At 41.1% G+C, this 27,390-nt stretch overlaps 1 protein-coding gene across 1 annotated transcript in view; it reads right to left on the bottom strand.

The window, feature by feature from the left end:
• LOC113407228 (box C/D snoRNA protein 1-like) overlaps window positions 1-27,390 on the bottom strand; it is a 68,856-nt gene that overhangs the window by 41,142 nt on the left and 324 nt on the right. The window contains exons 2-8 of the mRNA XM_026655457.2: window positions 26,817-26,882; window positions 26,631-26,737; window positions 26,458-26,543; window positions 20,383-20,486; window positions 8,695-8,763; window positions 7,391-7,471; window positions 4,709-4,789 (exon numbers count right to left, since the gene is read on the bottom strand). Coding sequence (XP_026511242.1) covers window positions 4,709-4,789; window positions 7,391-7,471; window positions 8,695-8,763; window positions 20,383-20,486; window positions 26,458-26,543; window positions 26,631-26,737; window positions 26,817-26,882 — 594 coding nt within the window. The remainder of the gene's footprint in view (window positions 1-4,708; window positions 4,790-7,390; window positions 7,472-8,694; window positions 8,764-20,382; window positions 20,487-26,457; window positions 26,544-26,630; window positions 26,738-26,816; window positions 26,883-27,390) is intronic.

Raw genomic sequence — 27,390 nt, 5'->3', positions numbered from 1 at the left:
ACATAACCTGATTTTACTCAGTATTCCTGTACCGTTCAAGGAACTGATCCAAAACTCACTGAAGTTAATGGAAGGCTTCTAGGCCTTTAAAGACAGATTTTAAATCACACTATGCACCTATCTGCATCTTTAGGTGCCTAAATACCTTTTCAAATCTGGCTCTTGGTGTTATATTAAAATTAACTCCATGACAGTTTATTCTGAAAAAAATATATTAATAATGAGTCATGAACAGTTAAAAGGCTAGGAAGAAAATTAACTTATGAAAGGATCCTTGTTGAGTTTCAAAAAGACAGTCTGTTAGAAAAAATATTTCTTGCAAAACAAATGTGTCAAAGTCAGTATTAACTTAATAACAGGAGAATATTATATGAATGATTTAACAGCAGCCTCATCAGGCAATATTTGTATTGGTACAAATGCATGTAAACTGCATGTCTTTGTTTACTAATCTGATCTAACTATTCTGACCATCAATTTAGTTACAATGAACATCAAGTTCTTTGCTTCACAAAGGCAAATCTGGCAGCGTTCTCAGGAAAATGAGAAGGTGTATTTCCCAAACTAGACTGTATAATTTGGCAGTTGTGTTTTTCCTTCCCTTAGTGGAAAAAGCAATAATCTTACCACATGAAGTCACTTTGAAGGCATCCCAAATAAAGGATTAGACACAGTAAGGACATTAATTTATGTTGAAGAAAGAAAATACTATTTTATAAAAGAATTTAGAAGAGTGCAAAAATCATCCAACAGGCATCAGTTAAACCTCCCCTGGAATAGTTTCACCCCAGAACAAAACTTAGACAAACTGAATACTGCATACCAGGTGATAGAGGTTAACATCTCCAGATGGAAAACTTCATTTTTAACAATCCACCCAAAAACAGATTTTCCCAAACCAACAAGAAGAGAGCTGTAGTCTGCAGCGTAAAAGGAACACTTCTGTGTCTATAGAACATTGGTGTTCCCAATCCTCCCTCTAAAAGATCCCTTTTAAGGTAACTGTAGTTAACTGAGTGGCCTATCAAGGGTCTAGTAGTCCCACTCTACAATTCTAGGTAATGGTGGGAGGGTGTGCTTTGAGTCACTCAACCAAAGCTGCTCCAAATGATTAAGGAGTAATACCAACACACAATGAAAGAAATCCTGGCAAAGTCCTCCTCAACCAAGATAGGCTCCCATATTATGTGCACTCCAGGAAGAAGAATGTATCAGGGAAACAAAAACAGGCTCATCTCAGATAAATTAGGTTGCAGAAGAATGTCACTTTCTAACATAAGAAGTCAATGGAAAGCAAGCAAGCTTCATGTTGTTCAACAGCTAACCAGTCTGTCTGTGCAGTAGTGGTGTTAGCTAACTCTTGTTTAACTTCCCTAGCTGGAGTTCCCATGTTTTAAGTAAAAACATGTAGTAGCTGGCAAATATAAATATTCTCCTGAAAAAAATATATATTTAAAGATAGTATTTTGTAAATGACATTCAAATTAAAATGGTTGTTACACGGTGAGCCATAGAATGAAACAGTCAAAATTAAACCACAAACTCCTGTTCTATAAACATTTTCAGGAAATACTGAAATCCTCTTGCAAGATGCTTATCTTAAAACTAGGAGCCTAATGTTTTATAGCCTATAATAATCTTATTTAGTTCTCTGAAACAACAGCGCATTCCATTAATGCAGTGGTTCTCAACCTATTTACCATTGTGGACCGCATATGCTCTCTGTGTTATGTGGGTCACATACATATGGATATATACTACCTGTATGGTGCTGAGAATGTCACATGGGCTACAGCTGTGCGCTGACTGGGCCATAAACTGAGAACCACTGCTTTAATGATACATAAGTGCAATTATGAAGAGCACTGTCTTAAAAGACTCTGGACTAAAACCTTACATCCAATTTGACAATGTATAGTTTTAAAGTCTTCCTATTATCTAATAATTTTAATAAGGTGTTTTTTGAATCCTAGATAATAGAATATTCATATGAACTTAAAGGCTGTGGGGCAGTATACTGGTACTTTCCTCCACCAACCCGCTACTCAGTGGTAAAAGGGTTCCTTTCACACAGCTGGGTCATTGCTCTGCCTGATCTTAGACAATGTGAGCAGAGAAGAGCACTGGTGGAATATGGGGTACTTTTTGTACTTATAGGCTTGTCTATCCAGACATGCAGTGCATGGAATGCTGCAGAGTGAAACAGCAGTATATCAAAGTGTACTACAGAACTTTTAGTGCATGGCAGCAGAGTCCACACAGCCACTTAGTGGGCAGCAGGCTAGAGCACTGTAGATTTACACCCTAGCTTGCTGTGCACTAGATCACCATACAGACAAGCCCATGTTATTAAAGCATGACCTGGCCTGCACAATGGAGGAAAGGCTGTTAACGCTACCCTTACCAATATAGGGCAGCAACATGGTGGTGGGGGAAGAAGTGGTCAGGAGGAACACAAAGGGGGAGGAAGTTATAGCAAAGATCAGCATTCAACTTCCTTGCTGCACCCAAAACTGCACTAAAAACAAGCATATCTGTTTTAACAGAATTGAAACTGATATATTTGCTAAGTGTTGATATTTTAAAAGGGATGCCATCAGCTTTAAATCTATCACCTAAAAAAAGTTACCTGCTTGAGTGCCTCACCAAAAATTTGGTGTTTTACAATCACATTTTCCTTTTAAAAATATTTTGCTTCCTTTTTCTGTGTGTAAGAACCACACAAAAACAAAAGATAGCTGACTGCACAAAACGTGCTGATAAATGCAGTTAATCTATGGAAGATTTTTCTCTCTCACAGTCCTCTTTGTAATCATAAAAAGTGAAGATTTCAGACAAAAGAGCAATTCTGATGTTGGTGACTGTTCTTAAATTCTCCTGTAATACTCAACTTCAACCAGAACTTTAGTCTTTCCTTTAAAGCACTGGGCTTCCCATTAGAATGTTGCCTTTTAGATACTACTGTGGAACCACAGCTCAGCAATACCTTTGGTCTTGGTTAGTAGGTTTAGGCTATTTTTCCTAATGTTATGGTAAGTTAATCAAGCACAGAACAAGTTTTAATTTCTATTCACATTCCACAAGAGGAATACATAACTATACCCAGGATTCAGCAAGGCACTTAAATACTAACATTAAACATGTAAATAATCCCATACATTTTGCTGAATATCTGGACATACAAGATGAAGATCAACCTTAAGCATTTTTAATTTATTTTAAATACACTACACCTTCTATCTGAAGATCCAAAAGAGCTTCACAAACCATTAATGAATTTTAGCTCAATACCTCTGTGAACTAAGAAAAATATAATGCCCATTTTATAGAAGGAGAAACTGAGAAGAGATTATGTGGCTTGCTGACAGGCACACAAACTGTCCATGATAGAGCAGGTAAAAAAAGAACATACACTTTCGGATTCCAGGTCAAATACTTTATCAAGCTGATCCTCCCCTCCTAATCAAATTTATTATACTAGTTCATAGAAAGAATGCCTACATGGCAAAAAAACCAAACCAAACCAAACAACTCCGCAGCAGCAAGTCTCAGTTCAGTGGTGGCAGGCAACATATGCACAAAGAGGAAGGGAATAAGATAGGCTGCAATCATAAGTAAAGATTTCAACAAAATGTTTGTTTTTGGAGCTCTTGACCCGCCCCCCGCCAAACCAATCAGCAGGAGAGCAGAAAAGTCCAAATAAAAATAATTTAAAATGGGGAATTTTTCTAAAAAACACTGTACATACTATTTAAATGGTGCGCTATCAGAATAGTAATTTTATAAAGTTAGTCAATTTTTTAAAAAAAAGTAGAAGCTGACAAAGTCTCCTTAATGTATTAAAAATCCTGAAGTGGAAATCAGCTCATTTTACGCAAAAAGAAAAACTGCTAGCTGACAACTATCTTGTAGCCAATGTAACAGTTATTGAGAAACAAGTATCAGAAGAAGAAAAGTTAAGAATTTGTAAAATTTCATTCTTTCATTCAAATCCAGAGTATATTCTACACTCACTCTTGCATAGAGTTTACAATGAAATTAATTACTGGGAAATAGGATTTCTTGTAACTTCATTAATGCTTTTCTTCAATAGTGGTATGTCATGTTCCAGGGAACAAGTTACATGACATTAAGTTTGTTACATTTGAAGAAAGGAATGCAGTTTAGAAATCTTAACTAGGAATTACTGGTCAACCACAATAAACTATGGTATTAAAAGTACGTTCTCTTTTCAATAACAAAGGCAGCTCGGTGGAGTGTTGTAAATGGTGTTTATGATACGTGTAGAATTATTTCTTTAGCTATTTGCACAGTTTTTATTTTGATGGTATAAAACAAATTTGTCCAGAGCTAATATAATAAAGAATAAAATTCTATTAAAGTTTAGGTTCAAGAAGCTTGAATCTTGAGTCCAAAAACACCAAAATGTGAAATCTGACCAGATAGTAACGTTGAGAAAGCATCATGTGGCACTGTAAATTCAACTTAATTTTGCAGATGCTTACAGATGTCTCACTAAACTTTATCTTGATTTTAACTGAAACTTTTTTGTAATTTCATATTGCTAAACAGAAGGAATTTAATCAGAGAGTACAGACATATTATCCTTTATCACAGCACCACTAGAGACTAGGAAATATATTCAACAAGTAATTTCTCTCTAAAAAATAAACAAACAGCCTACATACAGAAACAATATATCCCTTACCTGACAGAATTATGTTGCCTGTTTTCTATTTTCATTAAAATTTGCACATCTGACTGAGGAGACATTGTATATATTTTTAATCTGGAAAAAAAAATGGATGAACTCTAAGCAAACCACATTAAAGAAAAGGTCTAAACCACTTTTTACCGTTAAGAGATTTACAAACTTTTAGAAGCCTACAACCAAAACAGCCTTCCTGTCAATGTAAATACAGGTTTGCCACTAGCCAGAATTTTAAGACAGTCTATGAATCAGAGCTTGGATTGCAAATGTATTTCTCTACTTTTTCCAGATAAGGCATTAACACTACCATCATTTAAATTAATTCTTTGGATTTTTTAATCATTTCATTTGTATCATCAGCCAATTTCTTTGAGTGCTGCTAGTTTAAATTCAATGACTTTAGAATCATACAAATGTAGGGCTGGAAGGGACCAAGTAAACTAGATCATCCCTGAGAGGTGTTTCTCAAACTTGTTTTTAAAAGCTTCCAATGATAGGGATTCCATGACCTCCCTTGGAAGTCTATTCCACAGCTTAACTACCCCTTATAGTCAGAAAGCTTTTCCTTATATCTAACGTAAATCTCCCTTGATGCAGATTAAGCCCATTACTTCTTGTCCTACCTTCAGTGGACATGGAGAACAAGTGATCACTGTCCTCTTTACAATAACCCTTAACATACTGGAAGACTTATCAGGTCTCCCCATAGTCTTCCATTCTCAAGATTAAACATGCCCTCTTTTTTTAAACTTTTCCTCATAGGTCAGTTTTCTAAACCTTTTATCACTTTTCTTGCTCTCCTCTGGACTCTTTCCAATTTGTCCACATCTTTCCTAAACTGTGGTGCCCAGAACTGGACCCAGTACTCCAGCTGGGGCCTTACCAGTGCCAAGGAGAGCAGGACAATTACCTCCTGTGTCTTATGTAGATAATGTTTTCACTCCTCAGCTCACAGGGAGCCCAGAAACATATTAGCCTTTTTTGCAGCTGCAGTACATTGACAACTCATACAGTTTGTGGTCCACTATAACCCCCAGCTCCTTTTCAGCAGTACTACCATCTAGAAAGTTATTCCCCATTTTGTAGTTGTGCATTTGACTTTTTTTCCTTCTTAACTGAAGTAATTTGCACTTGTCTTTATTGACTTTCATCGCAATGAATTCAGACCAATTCTCCAATTTGTTAAGGTCATTTTGAATTTTAAACCTGTCCTCCAAAGTGCTTGCAACCCCTCCCGGGTTGGTGTCATCTGCAAATTTTATCAGCATACACTCTACTCCATTATCCAAGTCATTAATGAAAATATTGACTAGTACCAGACCCAGGACTGACCCCTGTGGGACTCCATTAGACACAGCCTCCCAATTTGATAGCAAACCATTGATAACTCTAAGTACAGTCTTTCAGCCAGTTGTGTATCCACCTTAGAGTAATTTCATCTAGATCACATTTCCCTAGTTTGCTATGAGAATGTCATGTGGAACGGTGTCAAAAGCCTTACTAAAATCAAGGTATAGCGTATCTACTGCTTCCCCCCATCCACTAGGTCAATAATCGTATCAAGAAAGGAAATTAGATTGGTTTGTCATTATTTATTTTTGACAAATCCATGCTGACTATTCCTTATAATCCTATTATCCTTCAGGTCCTTACAAATTGATTGTTTAATAATTGCACCAGTATCTTTCCAGGTACTGAAGTTAGGCTGGCTGGTTTATAATTCCCTGGGTCCTCCTGGTTCCCCTTTTAAAAGATACGTACTATGCGTCCCTTTTCTATTCTTCTGGGACCTCTCCTGTCCTCCAGGAGTTCTCAAAGATAATTGCTAATGGCTCCACGATTGCTTCAGCTAGATCCTTAAGTACCCTAGGATGAATTTCATCAGGCCCTGCTTACTTGAATACATCTAATCTATCCAAATGTTCTTTAACCTGTTCTTTCGGCTTACGTTTCTTTGCCTTGGTTGTTAATATTGTGTTGAGTATCTGCTCACCATTAACCTTTTTAGTGAAGACTGAAGCAAAATAGGCATTAAGCACTTCAGCTTTCTTGATGTCATCTGTTATTAACTCTCGTTCTCCGATAATCAAAGGACCTACACTTTCCTTTGTCCTTTTCTTGCTCCTAATGTATTTAAAGAACCTCTTCTTATTGCCTTTTATGTCCCTTGCCATGTGTAACTTATTTTTTGTGCCTTGTGCTGTTCTTTTGTATTCCTCCTTATCAATATCGCTATGTTTCAACTTTTTGTAGGATTCCTTTTTAATTTTCAGGTCATTCTTCTGATCTTTCCTTTGCATCGGAATAGTTTACAGTTGTGCCTCCAATATTGTCTCCTTGAGGAATCACCACTGCCCTGAACTCTCTTTTCCCTTAGATTTTCTTCACGAGACCCCACCTACCAGTTCTCTGAGTTTGTTAAAGTCTGCTTTTTGAAGTCCTTATTCAGCTACTCTCACTCCTTCCTTTCCTTAGAATCATGAAATTTACCTAATTTAGTTTCAGTCAATAAGTATTAATGAGGTGGCTTTCATCACAAAGATGGCGCGTGCACTATTAGTTAGGAATCCAATTCTGAATGGCGAAAGTGGAAAACTGACAGTTTGACAGAATTTATTTGAATAGTTTGGTTATTTTAAAATCAGTTAAGTAAAATTACTAATGGTTTTTAATACATACCTTTGACGAATAACAGGATCTGATTCTTCAGGATCAAGGTAAGGTTTAAGGATTTCACCTAGTGTTTTATCATCGGGCACCCTTTGGCCAAAAAGATAAAAATGCAGTTTATTAAGTATCATTCAAAAAGAAATATTAAAACAATTTTAAGGAAATGATATTTCCATATTTAAATTGATATAACACCAGCAGGTAACATCTGGAAAAGGTGCAATGTACATCAACATAGCACAAGCTAGCAATGGATATTATCAGCCCCAGCACACAAAGTATGTCTATGCTGCAATTAAAAACCTAAGGCTGTCCCGTGTCAATTGGGCCTTGCAGAGATCTGGCTAAGGGGCTGTTTAACTGCAGTGTAGACGTTTGGGCTCAGGCTGGACCCTGGGCTCTAGGACCCTGAGTGGGGAGGGTCCCAGAGATCAGGCTCCAGCCTGTGCATCTACACCACGATTAAATAGCCCAGTGAACCTGAGTCAGCTGGTGCAGGCCAATCATGGGTGTCTAACTGCAGCACAGACATACTCTCATTCAACATTAGGACTTAGCTGGCACCTGCAGGAAGGAATCAGAGACCCTGCCGCTTATCCTTCCCCATGCCTGCAGCTGGAAAAGCAACTTCCAGTCCTTGCAGCCCTGAGAGCAAGTGGAGAGGGCCTACTTCTGAGCTTTCCTACCCCAAATAGGCATGGGGAGAGAAGAGGTAGTTTTTGTTTATTAGGGAGAGTTGCTGTTTTTCTGCTTTCCTAAAGGCACCTTCCAGGGAGGGGGTTAGTAGCATCTGCTACAAAGGCAACATTGCTTCCTTTCCATCCTCTGGTGTGGGAGAGGATTTCCTGCAGGGAGCGGGATTTTCTCTGAAGATCAAGGAAAACATTGGGAGTATGCAAAACTCCTCTATATTAGCATGCTGATGCATGTGGACAGCAAGCATCAAGAGTCATATACAAGGCTGCTCTATTTACATAAGATTAGCAAATAAAACAAGTATTTAACTTAGAGAAATTCAATTTGAAAACAGGTTTCAGAGTAGCAGCCGTGTTAGTCTGTATCCGCAAAAAGAACAGGAAAACAGACTTCAGTGTTATGCTTCTAAGGTGATAGAAACAAAACTAGTATTTTTAAAAAGTGATTTAACCTGAAGCGCCCCCTTTGTAACGACCCCACCCCAAAAAAACCCCAACTCTTTATCTTGAGTCTTATTATCACATACAAAGGGATGGCTAAGAAACTAACCAAATAGTCTTATAAAACTAGTTTGCTATAATTAACTACAGACATCTGCTTTTCACAATCTCAGGTACCTTTTTACTGTGTATTCAGCATGACTGTGAGGAAATATGAGCTTCAAATGCCAGTAGAACCTTTGCTCCCTAAAAAGAAAGAGAAGGAAAAACACACACTAATATCTCCGAGATATTATCTGTATCATGGTAGGGTCTAGAGACCTCTACCAAGATGGGGTACTGTAAATAGTAAGAGACAGTCCCTGCCCCAAAGAGGTTACCATCCACATAAACACGGGGTGGGGGAAAAAGTATTATTATTATTCCCATATTAATATATGTGAAATTGAGGCACCAAGAGATTAAGCAATCTACAGGAAGGTCAGAAAGGAAAGCTGTGGTAGATTCAGGAACTGAACCCAGATCTCCTGAGTCCCTGTCCAGTTCCTTAATCAGAAGCTCCTTCCCTTCCTCTCTTGCCAACACAGTTAATTATAGAGCAAATTTTTATTAGGTATTTGGAAGCAGAAATTACCTACTGCAACATGGTTCAAAGTAAGACACATTCTTTATGGGAGGCAGTCAGACCTTCCTGACAGCTCTGGGCTGGGACTTGGGAGACCTGGGCTCTATTCTTGGTTCTGCCACTAGCCTGCTAGGTGACCCTGGGCAAGTCTCTTCACTTCTCTGCGCCACAGTTTTCCCATCTGTAAAACGGGAAGACAGACACTGACCATCTTTGTAAAATCCTCTGAGATCTACTGATGAACAGCACTATATAAGAGCTAGGTATTATTATGCAGCTGCTCCTTCTAGTTTAGAATTTCACACACAGCACATATAGTTAAGGTGAGGATAAACTGAAGCAGCATTTACAATGTTCCAGAGGTCTGACAATTCCCTGAAATTCAGGAACTTTTGATGGTACTTTTTTCAGCTATCCAAGATTTGAGACTCCTAATAACACCCCCAAAACCATCAAGTTTACAAAGGTTTACAAAATGATGATTAAAAATAATGTGCTGCTGTTGTAACAAAGTTAATTTGGATATCAGACAGATGAAACACTATACAGTTGGGTCCAGCTGGCTACAGAGGCATGTACGTGCATCCAGTAGCAAAACAGTAGACAACAAATTGGTTGCTAAGTACAATTAACTATGTTATTGCTTTTAGATGAGAGACTTGCAAAGTTTGTTCGCTGAAATAAACAATTATTCTTAACTTAGTTATTTCTAGGGGAAAGTTACAGTCCATACAGTATTTCAGATTACGTATTTAGCACAGAGAGTGTTGGATGCTTTTCTAAGAGGAGAGAAAACAAGGTCCTTACCTACATAAATCTTAGAATCTAAATAGATAATGAACGTATAGATGAATGTTAGGGTACAACAAGCAGCAAATGACTGAGTGGAGTTGTACAGAATGTCTTCTGAATTCTCCATTTCCATCCTCTTCCTCTGAACCACTTGTTAAAGTTTGTTAAAGGGGAGGATTAATATTTAGAGGCTTAAGTATGAATGTTTTAAAGAGAGACTGAATCGCAGTAGACCAGCTCAGGGAGAGGAAAGAGGATGCAAAGACAAAGGTTGGAGGAGGAGGGGTGGCTGTAATCAGGAGTTGGTACAGTTGAAAGTATGTGCCCTGTCTTCACATTTTAAGACATGCTGTTTGGTGTAATGGTATGGCATTTACTATTACAAGTTCCAAACTTGAACATTAATTTAAAAATAATTTTGAAAGCAGATTCTTGTTTTTAATGTTAAATCTGCCTTATGAAAAATTCTATCAAAAAATTCTTAGCACCTCTGGAGCTGGCAAACTCAAAGCAACATTAATATCACTGAACAATTGTACAGCAAACTGCAATGCTAATGAGGAAGGGCTTCAACTCAACTGACTATTAACAAGGTCACAATCCCCATCTCAGCTGTACTTTAATATTTAGCACTTAGAACATATGAACATAAGAATGGCCATACTGGGTCAGACAAATGGTTCATCTTGCCCAGTATACGGTCTTCCTACAGAGGCCAATGCCAGGTGCTTAAAAGGGAATGAACAGAACAAGGCAATTATCACATGATCCATCTCCTGTCATCCAGTCCGTGCATCTGACACTTACCCGGCATATACAGTGCAAAGCACTATTCCAGTATTTAATTAAAACTTGCTGTGGAACTAAAGGTGGGGGTGTTGTCAACTGGAAGGCAGGCTGCAGGATCACTACTGATAGTCACAATTGATAAGATGTACACTTATGTTGTAGTAGTGTTCAGAAGAGATATTTCATTTCTTGCTCTGAAAATAGGACCTAAGAACGAGGCTTGGCTTTTTCTTTTCCTTTCAGTTTGGGCAAAATGGTCTCACAGGTGAAATCATCTTCCTCCAGTACCTGTGTGTAGAGTGATAGGAAGAGGCAGTACCTGCCTATTCCAGGAATGAGCAGATTGCCCTTGGCAAAGTGCACAGTGCAACATGTGCATGCTCTAACACACACATTGAGCTGGAGACTACCTCTCTATCACCTCCACAGAGAAGGGCAGCATGTACCTAGAACTACTTGGGAACTTTTCAGCTCATCTACAAATCCAGCAATCACATCCAGCACTTCATACAAAAGGGAGATTCTTCCACCCATCCTTTTTGGCTCAGAGCAATAAGAGTGAGAGAAAGGTTGGGGATCTTCCTTTCCCAAAGGGCCCAGGACAGCTGTGAAGTGGTTAAGGAGACATTTCTCTGGCAGGAGCAGAGGGCTGCCTCCTCCAGACAGCTGAGAAGATTCATCAGCGCTTGTAGCAATCTGGTGCTCGAGATTACAATTTCTACTGACACACATCAGTACTTCTGTCACGCATCACAGCCTGATCTCAGAGGCAGGTCTAGTTCTTCTTTGAGTGCTTGTTCATGTCAATTCCAATCAGGTGTGTGTGTGTGTGCTGCGTGCACGACAGCCGGAAGATTTTTCCCTTAGCAATATCCATAGGGTTGGCTTGGGTGCCCCCTGGAGTCGTGCTTTCATGGCCCAGCTGACCCGACCCCCCACTCAGTTCCTTCTTACTGCCAGTGATGGCTAGCTGGAACTTCCCTCTCTCTTGCTTCTGCAAGCGCCTTTAGCAGTGTCCCATTGTGTATATAGTTAGTGTCTTAGTTAGTAGTAGTGTCAGTAGTCGTTTATCTAAGTTTCCATTACGGGGGTGCCCCCTCGTTTCTTCCCCGACACCGGGGGATGCCTCGGTCACCGGGGTTCAAATCTTGTGAAGTCTGCGGTAAACTGATGCCAAAAAGTGACCCGCACACTTCTTGTTTGAAGTGCCTTGGCGAGAGTCACCAAAAGGACAAGTGCCGCATTTGTAAAGGGTTTCAGCTGAGAACCCTTAAGGATCACGAGCAGAGACTCAGAGTTATCCTCATGGAGGCAGCCCTCCACCCACAGTCCGACTGGGTCAGCAGAGCCCGTACCGAGCACCACCTTCTCCGTGTGCAGCGCACCGGCGTCAACGGCGTGCAAGCCAACACCAGGAAAAGAGACTAAGGACTCCCGGCACCGACATGGCGCCAAACATAAGACTTCTGGCAGGTGCCGATCTTCATCCCTGGTGCCCCAGAAGAAAGAGATACGAGAGAAGGTGCTCTCTCCTTCCTAAGCCTAAGGAGCCAGCGGCAGGGAGACGCCAACCCACTCAGCCTACTTCGGGCCTGGTGGCTCCCAGGGGCTCGTCGACTCCTGCCCCTCAAGGGGTCCAGTTGAGTCTGGCCCACTATCATTCTCCAGATCTTCATGGCCGGGACATTCAACTCCCCTCCACTCCGGAGACTTTTGAGGCAGCGCAGGACCTTATTCGCTTGACAGCACCGCTTTCTCCAAGGAGGGACGAGGCACCGGTGATAACCTGGCCACCTATTTCATCTAGGGGCAAGCCGGCTATGATGTCACACCACTCCCCATCTCCGGCACACCACTCCACGGCCCTTTTGGACTCCCTGGGCTCAGAGCCTGGCGTCAAGATCGAGGTCAGCGTCAGTAATGTTGGCATCCTTCGCCTCCTCACAGCACCTGGTGCCGAGACGATCTCTGGAGACTATGCCGGTATCTCTGCCTGTCGCTCTGACCTCGGCACCGACGGCTGTCTCGGCACATCGACACACCAACGTGACCCTCTTGGCGATGAGGGCAGCGACCAAGGCCATGTGCCGGTGCTCTCGTCCTCCCCAGATGAGGCCATTGTGGGCACTTCAATGGCCCCGGCCTTAGAGGATAGCAGGGTCCTGCAACAGTTGTTGGGCAGAGTGGCCCAGAACATGAATTGGATAGCAATCTAAGCACCTCTTCTCCTAAATGAGATGTACCAAACTTAAAAATATTTATGCAACTTAGGTTATAAAATGTGTAGGCTTTTTAGCAGCTACTGGTTCTTCCTGAAAAAACATCATCTGCTCCCCCCTTACCCTGCCAAAAACTTTTTAAATTTGCAACATAAAGCAATTTCTTCAGCTATGCTTTTCCTATTTTCCCCACATAAACATACAAGCAAATAATCCATAACCAAACCAAGGTACTGTTCCTATAGGTAAGGAACACAGCAATTGTTAGTCTTTTTTTTCAATATTCGAGACACTCAGATATGATAACGGTGGCAGCTCTATGAGCAGCACAGTCATCACCTCCTCAGAGCAGGGGTTCTCAACCAGTTTTTTGGTGGCCTCAGAGTGTGGCCACCAACTCTTTCTGATGGCTGCTATGACAATTTTTTCTAAAATATTTAATTAACTTTGGGGAAAACAAATAAATATGCACATATACATATAGTAATTTATGTAGGGTTTTTCTGCAGACTCAATAATAAAAATAATGTACAGATGTCTATTCTTTACTGGACTTAAACTGAATAGAAACAAATAAGATGCTTTGCATGTTGTTTTGTTGTTATTTCTTTTGCTTTTTTGGTTGTGTGGTTTTGGGTTTTTTTGTTTTTTTTTACACTTGCTAGCTAGTAAGTCTGCGTCTGTGAAAAATGATATTTGTTAATATCACTTTTCACAGCAGCAGACTTGTTAGCTAGTTGGGAGGCAGAGAAAAGTGATAGTAACAAACAAAAATATCACTTTTCACAGCAGACTTGCTCAGCTATGGCAAACCGGAGGACAAATTAAGCCTTGGAAGGGAAGGTGGGGAGGCAGTGGAGGCCAAGAGTGATGGGGAACTCACACCGGCTGCCTGCTTCTCTGACGTTTGTTGCTCCGGCGGTGGGCAGGGCCCAACCCCTCCTGGTAGCCCCAGGGGAAGGCTGCTTTGCACACCCTTCTTTCCCCCCCGACCCGCCAATCACCACTCAGAATGCTGTGGCCACAGGAAAAAGCCCCTGGTGGCCACATTTGAGAAACGCTGTTGTACAGTATCTGGATTGCTGTGGTCTCCAACCTTTTTGCTCCCTAGTAGTGTGGTTCTGTGTACCATGATTTAGGCAAGTGCTGTAGACACTGCAGCTTCTAGGCCCCAAGGGACAGATTTTTATAGGTATCTGGGTACCTAAGGAGGCAGGATAGGTAACTATTGGTATTTTCAAAAGGGCCTAAGCACAGATTTAAGGTGCCTAACCTGCTCTGGCATTTGTAGCCTACCTGCACCTTTAGGTACTTAAATATCACAGTAAGTCTGGCCTCAAGGCTCTACCAGCACCTGGTGGTCCTAAATAGCACTCTGCCAACTACAGCATTTCCCTCAGACACCCCATTTCTGTGATCCTTTTCCTGTCCCGAGGACAGCGTTATATTGGGATAGAGGTGTATATACGAACATAGCCACTATTACAATCAGTTTAATATTATAGTGGGCTCTTGTTAGGCTTTGTGATACTTAAGGTTGCAAAACAGTTTGTTATAACCCTATTTTCACATGCTCTTAACTCTCAAATTCAACTTTGGGGTTTGAAATTTTCCATGCTCATTTTTTGCCTCAATGTGAACCCTATTTCAGAAGACAAAGCTCTTTTAGCCACTTTTTTGTTCACCGGAGGGGTGAAGCCACGATACCCTTTTTGCCTTTCAGAGATATGTCAGATGCAGACCTGTTAGTTCAAAGAACTTACAAGTCCTGCTGATAAATTTATTAAGCTCTTGCTCCTCCTGCCCAGTGAGTAGAACTGTGCATTGTACTTTTCTCCTTATTTTTCTCAGATTTTGCCTAGTGTACTAGGTTTACATGCGACACTGACTTGTTTACATTTGTCATCTACTTTCAACAAAACCATAAAAAAGTCAAATGTAAGGATACTAGAAATTATTTCTCAGAGACAGGAGAGAACATTATTAAAAGTGTTTATATTAAGGTATTTTGATAGATATGCTTCAGGTTTCTCAGTTAAAATTATAAACTTGAGGATTTTAGTTCATCAATTCTCAAGGTACTTTTGTGAAATGTATCATGTATAAATTTTCTCATCTGACTGATCTTTTAGCTTTTATACAAACTCAGTCCTAGAAGCTAGCCTTGATTAATACAAGAATCATCTTGCTTTATTAGTATTAATAACTGTCCTAGCTAGCATTATTCACATCCTAATTTGTTAACAGGAAACGCCTAACTTTAATCATCAAAAATCTCAAACAATGTACATTGGAATCTGCTTACAATGAACTGAGATACAGAAGACGCCATATATATATATAAAAGTAGACTGAACGTCCCAAATTGTTCAATGCATTGTAATGTACCAATTGCAATTGTGACTACAGCGAACTTCACTTAAAGTGAAACCCTGTGAGACAGAATGACTCATTGGGGATTTTATTCTATTGAATAATAGATGCCATATGAAATTATTGGAAAGAATATGTGGAAGTACCTTAGATCCGGGCATGTGCATGTTCACATATACAATAGCATCTGCTATACGCAGGTTATACCGCATCAACAAAAAGGGGAGAGGCAAGAAATGGGGAAGTTTAATGAAGTACCAGTCATCCGTTAACCCTGATTTGCCACTTTAGTGGCCCATCTCACCCACAGTGCAGCAGTTTAAGTAGAAGGGGATTAAATGTTTATTCCTTTTGATAATATTGCCTTAACCTGCTTTAGGCAACACAGATCCAGTCCAATTAAGTCACTGGATTCTCTTGTGAAACCCAAAAGCCCCTCAATAAAAATAAATGAATAATAGTTTGAAGCTTTCACGAAAATACACTGTCTAGTGCCACTATACCTACAGTGCTAACGACATTAAACAGCAGAGGGGACACACACTTTATTGAAGCTCAGCTAAACCAATTCCCAGCTGAGATGTAACGGACAAACAATAAAGTTGGGTTATTTCTACTTAAAACTGAAGTATTTCCCAATTGTAGTAAATTGTAAAGCAGGACTATCCACCAAGAAACGGATTGAAAAACATTTCCTTTGTAACACATATGGTCTTCTCCCAGGAGGCCTCAGAACAGCAGGAGATCTTACTAACCATATGTGCTGCAATATTCAAGCACACTGGGTTTGAATTAAAGGTTCTGTGGAAACCGAAAGACTTTGCCAAGGTTGACTAGTCCAAAATTTAATATTCTTTAAAAATATGTTTTGTCCTCTCTTTTGATTCTTTGAGGAAACAAAAATGCCCATCAGCTTCCCTGCATGAGAACTAACACATTTAGGTTTATATCACACTTCCAGGCTAGACAACCTGCCAAGTGCTGAGCTGGGATGTAGCCTTTCTTCATGTTTGTATGTCATCCCTCCATTTTCATGAGACTATCAAATTATTGAAATGATCAGAGAGGATGATTCCTGTGCATTAGTGAGCAGCATTCATGTAATGCTACCTGGCCTTCTTCATGCTTGTAGGCAGAGAAAGAGTTACATTGTGATCATAGGTACTGGAACTAGGGATGTGGGGGTGCACCCCGTGGCTTGAAGTAGTAATAGCAACACAAATACATGGTTTACACTTTTAGCACCCCCACTACAAAAATTGTTCCTGCACCACTGATTGCAATGAGACCCAGATAGCAAGCAAAAAAAAAAAAAAAAAAAAAAAATTCAACTGTACTTCTAGATTTAGACTCAACAGCCCTGATAGGGTACATTTAATTCAAAATACCTTTGCATTTCTGAGTAGTCTAAACATTAGCATTGCGATATGGCTTCTGTTCATTTTAACGCAATTAAGAAGTGAAGAGATTTTCATGTACTTAAGTTTCCCCAGAAGTATACCTCAGATTAGTATAATCTTACTAGAGGCGTTAGACAATAAGAGTTAAAAAATCTGATTTCCTAAATGTAACAATTTATCTAGCCATGATTTCTAGTAAATATTTGTTCTACATTGAATAAGCATGTCTGTGTCTCTCATTTCAAAGGCCAAACTGAAGTTTAATTTATTAAAAATGGTTGGTTTGTTTTTTGGACACAGCAGATGAGGGGCAAGAAGTACTCCTTCAAAGTCATTTCCAATATCCTAAGCATCACCTATTTAATACTATTGCCAAGCTCTAAAGTTAGGCTCCATTGTCTAAATGTTTATATGAAATCAAAGAGATGAGAGTTTGTATATAATCTATCTTAACTTTTTGTGAATGGTTGTCAATGAGAACATGCTCATAAAGAGGATGCTCTACAAGCCTTTACATTATTTGAATAATTGGGGTGTCCCATTTTGACAGATAATGCAGATTTCAGTGTTTACCATTGATTTGCAAAGAAATATGGACCACAGTGACACACACAAAGAGATACAGGTGGCTCCTAGTAACATAATTTGTTTTCTCACAGCATCTCTTAGCCACAACTTTCTTCAGCAGAAGGCAGCTCAAATATCATTTTGTCACAACTTTGATTGGACCCTATTTTCTAGTTATAGCATAGTAGTCAGCTTTAAAGAGAAAAGGCAGACTTCTCGGCCTTGATAAGCGATGACACCTGTTCCAATACAGCTGGGATGGGCATTTTGCAGTATCTGCAATACTTTCCCCCTCAGTGGAGGTAAAACTGCACTTTACCATGTAAAATTTGTATTTAATACCTCCCCTTTCATACTCATCCACAAAATGTGTATCATTCTCACTGCCTGGAAAAATATTTGCAGAAAGCAGGTGGCTACTTTCCTAAAGAATGATGTTGCTGTGCTACTTGATGACACTAGAATGTGTCTATGAAAGATTAACATTTCAAAACAAAAATTGTTCTCCACTATGACAAAAAAAGTCATTGTCTTATTCCTTTCTGGCTGCTCCTGAAATAGTCCCATGCTTAACTATTTACCTACAAATAACACACCAATTCTGCTAGAGCTTAAAAAGGGCCTCTGTTCAATAAAGGTAAATATAAATGTATAAATATAGACATATGTAATTCAATGCAGAGATAAATTAATTCCCAGCGCTCAGTCGTGTTTTTCCATATGTGAAAGTACTTTTGTGAACAGAAGAGTTTAAAAGTCACACTACATAACAGCAACAAATATCTGTCAGTGTGTGGCTGTCTCGTGTACAGGATTTACCAGTGAGGAGAACATTTTTGTGGTTGTGCCCCCCACAACGCTTAGCCATTGATGCAGAGATCTGCAGTATTTGGGGGTTGCCTTGTGGTCTGTTCTGAGGAAGCCAGGAATCCTCATCAATGTAAGAATTCATGAGAAATTTAAATGGAAAAAACCTCACATTTCCTTTCCTTTAACTCCTCCTGTGGATTTTCCCTGCCACTCAGATCCTGTATTTTAAAGTATGTAACACAGAAAGCTAACATTTCAGAAATTCCTTTATGCGTTATGTTCTGTTAAGAATAAGGTTTCTCCACCAATGAGAAAAACTGCTTTTGTTTCAAAACAGAAGAAATTATGCTAGTTTTTATTTATTTATTTATGCATGCAAACTTACTTGCTAAACCATTACAAGAGGGACACCTAGTGGTTTAGTCACTAAAATATTGTCAAGTTCTCATCCATTCATTGTTACCGGATAACTAACGGTAAATGGCATTAACTAAATAGAAAAAAAGTCTAGGAGCAGAACTTGTGACCAAAACCAATGATAAGCAGTGGGAGGGCGGGAAGGGGGGGGGGAATAAAGCCCAAAGAAAAGCCATCAAGGAAAAAGCCTGCTCCAAGTGGCTATTATCTGAGGCTCTTAAAGTGTTTACTGTTTTTCCCCCCCAACAGGTCAATCAAATATTTAAATTTCAATGAGCCCTCATATTAACTTTGGACCTGCCCCTGTATTTCACACAGAAGCACTCTTCACCAAGTTACTACATTTCTGTATTATGACACAGTACTATACAAGGAATATAAACTTTATTTATATTAGCAAACGTTTGCTTCATGAATAACCCAGACTTAAATCCACATCCTTTCCCGTCCATGAGGGGGAGACATTTTCAGCAAGTCTTCATCTTGAACAGATGTACCCACCCTCCCAATCAAAGAAAAAGAAAGTCAAGTACTTTGGTAAACCCAATTAATGGAAGAATGACAGATACAGAACTCGTCTAGGGACTAAGAGTTACAAGTCCTTAGCAAGGAAATAGGAATTGAAAATCATTTTGGTAAAAGCATTAAAAAAATCCCGTTTGTCCCGCATCACAGACATGCATGCAAGTAAAAGCCCAAATTAATTTATGAAGAAGGAAAAACCTCTCACTCCCTCCGTGAATACCATTGCTCAGTAAAGACAACATTTAATTGACTAGCACCAGTAATGGATGGTATGCCACGTTGCTGACTTCAGTGCTTGGATTTCCAATTATGACAATCAGTGACTACTTTATGATAGTAGGCAACATCAGCCCAAGCACAACAGAAGAACCCGAATTGAAGTTTGGGGTACAATAAATCTTCACTGATGAAGCTGAATACTAGAGGGCTGTAGAAGAATTTACTACAAATTTCCATCTGAATATGTTTCCAAAAATATTTCATGGAGTATTGTTCACTATCTAATGCAGGGGTGGGCAAACTACGGCCTGGGGGCCGCATCTGGCCCTCCAGACTTTTTAATCTGGCCCTCGAGCTCCCGCCAGGGAGCGGGGTCTGGGGCTTGCCCTGCTCTGGCGCGCCAGCCAGGGAGTGGGGTTGGGGGCTGAAATTGCTTTTCCCCAGGCCCCCTGAATCCTTTGGCCGGCCCTGCGCTCCGCGCAGCTCCTGGAAGCAGCAGCATGTCCCCCCTCCGGCTTCTATGTGTAGGGGCAGCCAGGGACTCCACACGCTGCCCCCGCCCCAAACGCCGCCCCTGAAGCCCCGTGGTTCCCGGCCAATAGGAGTTGCAGGGGCGGCACCTGTGGTTGGGACAGTGTACAAAGCTGCCTGGCTGCGCCTCCGTGTAGGAGCTGGATGGGGGACATACCGCTGCTTCTGGGAGCTGCTTGAGGTAAGTGCCGTTCAGAGCGTGTACCCCTGACCCCCTCCCATGCCCCAACCCCAGCCCTGATCCCCCCTCCTGCCCTCAAACCCCTTGGTCCCAGCCAAGAGCTCCCTCCTGTACCCCCAGGCCCTCATCCCCAGCCCCACCCCAGAGCCCACACCCCCAGCTAGAGCCCTCACCCCCTCCCATACCCCAACCCCCAATTTTGTGAGCATTCATGGTCCGCCATACAATTTCCAGACCCAGATATGGTCCCCGGGCCAAAAAGTTTGCACACCCCTGGTCTAATGTGATTCTGTCATGAAAAACGCTACCAGACCTTGAAATCTTATAGAAGAGCTCTTCACCAGCTATTCTTTCAGTGATACTTAAATGAAGGTTTTGCCCAGTTGTCCCCAAACCCCATAATAATTAGAAACTTACTTCTTGTTGAAGGTGGTTGAATTCTCTCTCCTTTTTGTAAATCCAATGGGTAAAGTTTTCAAGTGGATATTGTGCTTTCGAGCTCGGTTTTTCAAATAATTTATCTAACAGAAAATAAAAGCCAAAGTATATTCAAATATGGAAACATTTATTACTTCTGTCCTGCAAGTCTAAAAATTGAGACCAAAAGAGCAATCCTGGAACCAAAGTGCCTGTTAAGCATTTAAGAAGCAGCATAATGTAGCATAGTACACAGCGGTAAACTCTCTCTCTCTCTTTTTTTTTAAACACACAAAAATTCTCAGTTAAAAAAAAAAAAAAGATATTTAGATATCTTCAAGAGTTTCCAAGCTTATTCTTAAACATTTACAGACAAAGTTTTCCCATGGTGAGCACAAGAGTCCTAATGAAACATAAAACATATATTATAAGTAGAACTCAAACAGTGCAAGAGGGTTGGAACCCAACACAGCTACAGAATTAGTGACTGACCTCTTACGATTTTTTAAATCCAAAGGGCCCTCAACACCTTTCTGTGCACAAATCAAGTACAAAACCTGTATCCGTGAGGTCCAGAGGAGAAATTTCCCCCAAACCCACTCCACTACTGCAGCTGCTGCACAGTTTCCCTGAGATGAAGGCTGAATAGTTAGTATATCTATACGGTCATGAATCAACTGGCCGGTGCAGAGAAAACCCAAAGAAGCGTGCTCTGCAATGCACAGGGGTAATAATGTTGACATGGCATGGCTGAAGAGCCATTAGATCAGTATTCTGTAATGGTAGAGTCTGCTAAAACAACAACACTTAACTATGCTCCAAGGCACTATTGACTTCCATCAGAAATTCCGCAACATTAACACCATCCTTACCACCATGGATATCACCTCCCTCTACATCAACATCCCTCACCACAACAGCATTGCTGCCTGCCTCAAATACCTACAGTAACTCCTCACTTAAAGTCATCCCTGTTAACGTTGTTTCGTTGTTACGTTGATCAATTAGGGAACATGCTCGTTTAAAGTTGTGCAATGCTCCCTTCTAACGTCGTTTGGCAGCTGCCTGCTTTGTCTACTGCTTGCAGGAAGAGCAGCCCGTTGCTGCTAGCTGGTGGGGGCTTGGAACCAGGGTGGACCGGCAGCCCCCCATCAACTCCACGCTCCCCTGTGCAGCAGCTGCCCAGCAGGCTAGCAACTGCAGCTGTCCCTCCCCCCACTGCCATGTGCTGCTCTTGCCCTCGCCTTGGAGCTGTTCCCCGAGACTCCTGCTTGCTCTGTGGGGGGGAGGGAAGGAAGAGGGGGGCTAATGTCAGGGTGTCCCCCTCCCCCCTGCTCCTGCACCCCGCTTACCCATCTTCCATAGAGCAAGGGGGACACACCAGGGCTCAGGATGGAGGGAGCTTGCAGCAGCTGCGGTCTCAGCAAGCTAATCTAATTAACAAGGCAGTGTACTTAAAGGGGAAATGCGCAGATCTCCCTCCATTCTTGCTGCCTTGTAGAGTGAGAGAGTTAACCCTTGAGGGCTCAGCCAATTGCTAGTTCATCATTTAGCAGTAAGGGAAATATCCACCCTCTGACTCCTCCACTTCAACCAAGCTTCACAATCATCATCACTGTGTACCAGTATTAAATTGTTTGTTTAAAACTTATACTCTGTGTGTGTATATAGTCTTTTGTCTGGTGAAAAAAAATTCCCTGGAACCTAACCCCCTCATTTACATTAATTCTTATGGGGAAATTGGATTCGCTTAACATTGTTTTGCTTAAAGCCGCATTTTTCAGGAACATAACTCCAACATTAAGTGAGGAGTTACTGTACAAGATAACATACGTTTGAAAATCCACCCTATGCACATTGCCAAACGCATCCATTTCATCCTCACCCACAACAATTTCACATTTAACAACAGACACTTTGTCCAAACTATGGGAACAGCCATGGGTACTAAGATGGCTCCCCTATACACTAACCTCTTCATGGACTACCTTGGGGAAGAATTTCTGGAAAAAGGCACCAAAAAAACAACATACCAATATATCTGAGATACATTAATGCCATTTTCATCCTCTGGACAGAAGACCTAAACTTCTTCATACATTTCCACCACTTCAACAACCACCATCGATCTATTACACTCTCTGTAGGACATTTCCACACCAGCATCAGCTTCCTGGACACCATGATTAACTTCAACAATGAAACCCTACAAATGACTGTATACATGAAACCAACACATCACCACACTTATCTTCACAGATTCAGTAACCATCCCAGACACACCAAAAAATCTGCTACTGTCAGCCAGGTACTCAGAGACCACCTCCAAAGAGAAAATCCAGGCTATACACCTTAACAGACTTAAAGCCTCTTTCACTAAACAAGGACACTCCACCAGAGAAGTAGATTGCATCATGGAAAGGATCACCCAAATACCCCAGGAGAGCCTACCTCAATACAGAAAAAACACCCCTCACTGACTGCACGCCCCTACTTGTCACCTACTGCTCCACACTAGAGCCCAACTGGGGTATCGTCAAATAATTACAACCCATATTTGATGGGCACCACATGCTGAAGGAAGTCTTTCCTAACCCCCTCTTCTGGCCTTAAGAACAACCCTCCAACCCTGACAAGCTCACTACCAAAAACAAGCTCCCCACAGACCTCGACACACCAACTCAAAGCAGCATCAGACCCTGCCTGAACAGATGCAAAACATGCAGACATATCTCCACTGCTACAATGATCAATACCTGCCCCAACACACCTTTCAAGATCCCTGGGTCCAACACATGCCTATCACAACATGTGGTTTACCTCATCCAGTGCATCAAATGCCCCAACAACTATGTGGGTGAAACCAGACAATCACTACACTTCTGAATGAACTCATAAAAGACAAAAACATATCACCTGTGGACAAACACTTTTCATAAAACGATCACTCCATATCTGACCTCTTGGTACTTGTCCTCAAGGGGAACCTGCACAACACCTTCAAAAGGTGAGCCTGGAAACTTAATTTCATAACTCTGCTAGACACTAAAAACCATGGACTCAATAGACACACTAGTTTTTTGACTCATTACAACAACTTACTACACACCCCACTGCCTGCTAATAATTAATCGCCTACTTCATTTTAAGGGGTTTCCCACAACATGTTATCCCCTTACGCTTCATTTGTCCCAACTTGTATTTAGCTCAGAAACACTGATTTCCTTCTCCAGAATGGAAGAAGAGCCCTGTGAAACTCAAAACCTTGTAACTTCCACTACAGACGTTTTTCTAATACAGTAACTCCTCACTTAAAGTCATCCTGGTTAACGTTGTTTCGTTGTTAATCAATTAGGCGACATGCTCGTTTAAAGTTGTGCAATGCTCCCTTATAACGTTGTTTGGTAGCCGCCTGCTTTGTCCACTGCTTGCAGGAAGAGCAGCCCGTTGCAGCTAGCTGGTGGGGCTTGGAACCAGTGTGGACCGGCAGCCCCCCCCATCAGCTCCCTGCTCCTCTAAGTTCCCTGTGCGGCAGCCACCCAGCAGGCTACCAATTGCCACCCGCACTGCCATGTGCTGCTCCTGCCCTCTGCCTTGGAGCTGCTCCCAGGAGCCTCCTACTTGCTGTGCAGGGAAGGGGGGGAAGAGAGGGGCTAATGTCAGTGTGTCCCCCTGCCCCCACTCCTACCTCCCGGTTACCTCTTCTCCAGCAGGGTGGGGAGAGCTTGCTGGCCACAGCTGCTGTCTCAACTTCCTGATCTTTTAAAAGGCAATGTACTTAGAGTGGGGCCAGCATACCTAAAGATGCAATGCACGTCTCTCTCTCTCTCACACACTGTGTGTGTCCCTGTCTCTGTCTGCCATGCTGTCTCCCCTCCCTCCATTCGTGCTGCCTTGTAGAGCGTGAGGCTACATTAACAACGTGTTAACCCTTGAGGGCTCAGCCGAAGGCTAGTTCATCAGCAAGGCATTCCCTGGGAAATATCCCATCCTCTAACTTCACCACGTCAACCAACCTGCACAATCATCATTGCTGTGTACACTATTAAATTGTTTGTTTAAAACTTATACTGTGTGACCCAAGATCCAAGATTTTATGTGTGTGTGTGTGTGTGTGTGTGTGTGTGTGTGTATGTATATATATATATATATATATATATATATATATAAAAAATAGTCTTCTGTCTGGTGAAAAAAATTTCCCTGGAACCTAACCCCTCCTATTTACATTACTTCTTATGGGGAAATTGGATTCACTTAACATCGTTTCACTTAAAGTCGCATTTTTCAGGAACATAACTACAACGGTAAGCAAGGAGTTGCTGTACAAGATATTAGTTCACCCACCTTGTCTCTCTCATATCCTAGGACCAATTCAGCCACAACAACACTGCAAACTTAACTATGCTGTACTTTAAAAGATCTGTTTAGGAAAACTCCAGTGATCACTTACTTTACACGGATAAGTGTGTTTGCAAACCAGAGATATAGAGATAAAGAAGTAAGTTTCAAAACAGTTTTTGGTAATACCAATCACCAGGGCTGGCTCCACGGTTTTTGCTGCCCCAAGCGGCGGGGGAAAAAAAAAAAAAAAAGCCACGATCGGCGGCAGCTCCACCGGGCCACTTTCTTCTTCGGCAGCAGGTCCTTCCCTCCGAGAGGGTCCCGCCGCTGAATTGCCGCCAAAGAGCCCAACGGTGCCGCCCCTTCCCCTTGGCCGCCTCAAGCACCTGCTTACTGAGCTGGTGCCTGGAGCCGGCCCTGCCAATCACTATTCCAGTATTCCCATTCAGCAAACAGGGCTGTTCTCTCTCAGTGAGTTAAAATTATTACACCTAAAAACCATTTGATGAATTCTCAGTAACTTTGATAGCTGGTTTAACAACAAACCAATATTTTAAAAACTTACAGCACTTAAAACAAACCTGGCACTTTCTGCTATTTGGTGTTTTCTAAGGGCTCACTCCTGCAAACATGCACAAGTAAATGGATTTACATGAACACTGAAATCTGTCTATCTTACGAATATAGGTACCTAAACATCTTTAAAAACCTGTCCATAAGTAACTTGCCCAAGCTCATACATGAAGTCTGTAACAGACCAGGGAATAGAGTCTAATCACAGGACCACACTCAAGTAAAGTTACTTATGTGTGTCTGAGTGACTGAGTTCTAACAGAACACTTGATTTTTTCAATTTTACTTTACAGCAAACTGTCCACATGGCATCTTCTTGTTCGATGAGTTCTAAAATTACATTTAAAGATGGTTTGTGTAGGGCTTAAAAAATTAACAACATCGAGTTCATGGCTTTTTATGATGTACAAAGAAGTCTTAAAACGTTGTTTTGATTTTCTCTCCCCCCCACTTGTTATTTTAACTTAGAAGTGTCAGGAATGTAAAGTATGGTCTTCCCTAGTTTTGCTGGGAGGACCTGTGAGAGAGAAAATATATTTATTGTGAGCTCTTAACACTTTAATTGAAGGGATGATTCTTACTGAAAGTCCTTTCCCCTTTTTAATAGCTCAGCTCTCACTCTTCGTGTGATGTCACTTATCCCAGCTCTTTAGTTGTCATCATCTCCGCTCCCAATGATGATCATATAACAATTCTGTGGCAACTAAAGTAATTGTTTACATGAGAAATTTTAAGAAATATTTTACATATGCATAAAATGAATTTCTAAAATAAAAAGTCTGTCAGACCTTCTTTATACACCATAAAGAAGCAGAAATGGGCACAAGTCAATTTTTCTTCATTTGGGGTCACCTTTACTATTAAAAAATGTTTGCAGTGATTTATTCTTCTTAGTTATTAAATATAGTGATCAGAATCTCTCATATTACGTTGGAGCTCTTCTTTAATTTAAGACTGGGCTTCATATATACAGTTCTGATCCTGAACTTCAGAGGCACTCAGATCTCAGGTTTGTTCAGTCCATTACAGGAAAAGAACCAGTCATAAATTTTGGATCTGGATACCCTCAATTTGGAGGTCAGGGGATGTTCTAATCTGGGATTTTGGAGCTGCCTCATTTCTACTTTAAACTAACCAAAAAGATAACTTGAAACTCACAAATTTATTGGTTGTTGGTCTATGCAAGGAAACATCTCGAGCAGCACCATCAGTCATCCTTCCTACATCTTCCAGAAAACGATAATCTAAATATACAAAGAACAGGAAGAAAAGTGTAATGTTGGTTTAAAAAAGAAGATGGGGTGAAGTTTACATAGCAGAGAAATTCTTACCACTTAGGAGATTCAACTCGCTAAACTCATTTATGGAGACAAATGCTGCCTTCTCTCTGATTCCATTACAACTCAGTGCAGTTTTGTGCTTTTTCACACACGCCAAACTGAAAGTACAGAGAAACATGAGCATTCTGTCTCTAGCATACAAGAAACCAAACAAGAGAAAATTCAAATTGTATATACCTGCATGAGTATTTCATGCAACGTGGACACCTGTACTTTGCTTCCTCTCCACTACAGGTTTCACATCTGAAAGAAAAAAAAGGCATTTCATTTGCATTAAAGTAATGCATTTGTGTTTGTACTTAAAAGACAGGTTTTCTTTACATTTAAACCAAGCATGGGTCATAATTCTGAGAAACGATCACTGACGCTTGAAAGCAGGGAAAGGAAATATGGATGCCTCAGCAAAGCGAGTACTTTCCAAACATTTTCACAGGGTGAGCCACAGATCAATACGGGGGGAGATTTACCTAGAAACAAAGGGAAGTGAGGAACCAAGACCCAGCTCCTCAAAGGTACAGGTGCTTAACTCCATTCAAATCGATGGGAGCTAGGTGTCTAAATACCTTTGAGGGTCTGGGCACAAACGGCCACTCAGAGTCAAAGGGGGGCGTCTAACTCCCCTCTGCAGGAACCCACCTCGGGGGACACTCATTGGCTGTCGTCCATTAGCCCGCCTCCTGGGGAGGAGGCCAACCAGTGACGGACGCGAGGACAACGCTCGCTCCGCCCGTCGGAGCTGAGGGTCGGGACA

Source organism: Terrapene carolina, unplaced genomic scaffold (assembly GCF_002925995.2).
Source record: "Terrapene carolina triunguis isolate 2854851 unplaced genomic scaffold, T_m_triunguis-2.0 Scaffold210, whole genome shotgun sequence".
In the NCBI taxonomy this organism is placed as follows: Eukaryota; Metazoa; Chordata; order Testudines; family Emydidae; genus Terrapene; species Terrapene triunguis.
Note: the sequence above shows the minus strand (reverse complement) of the source record. Positions and strands in the feature narration are given on the sequence as shown.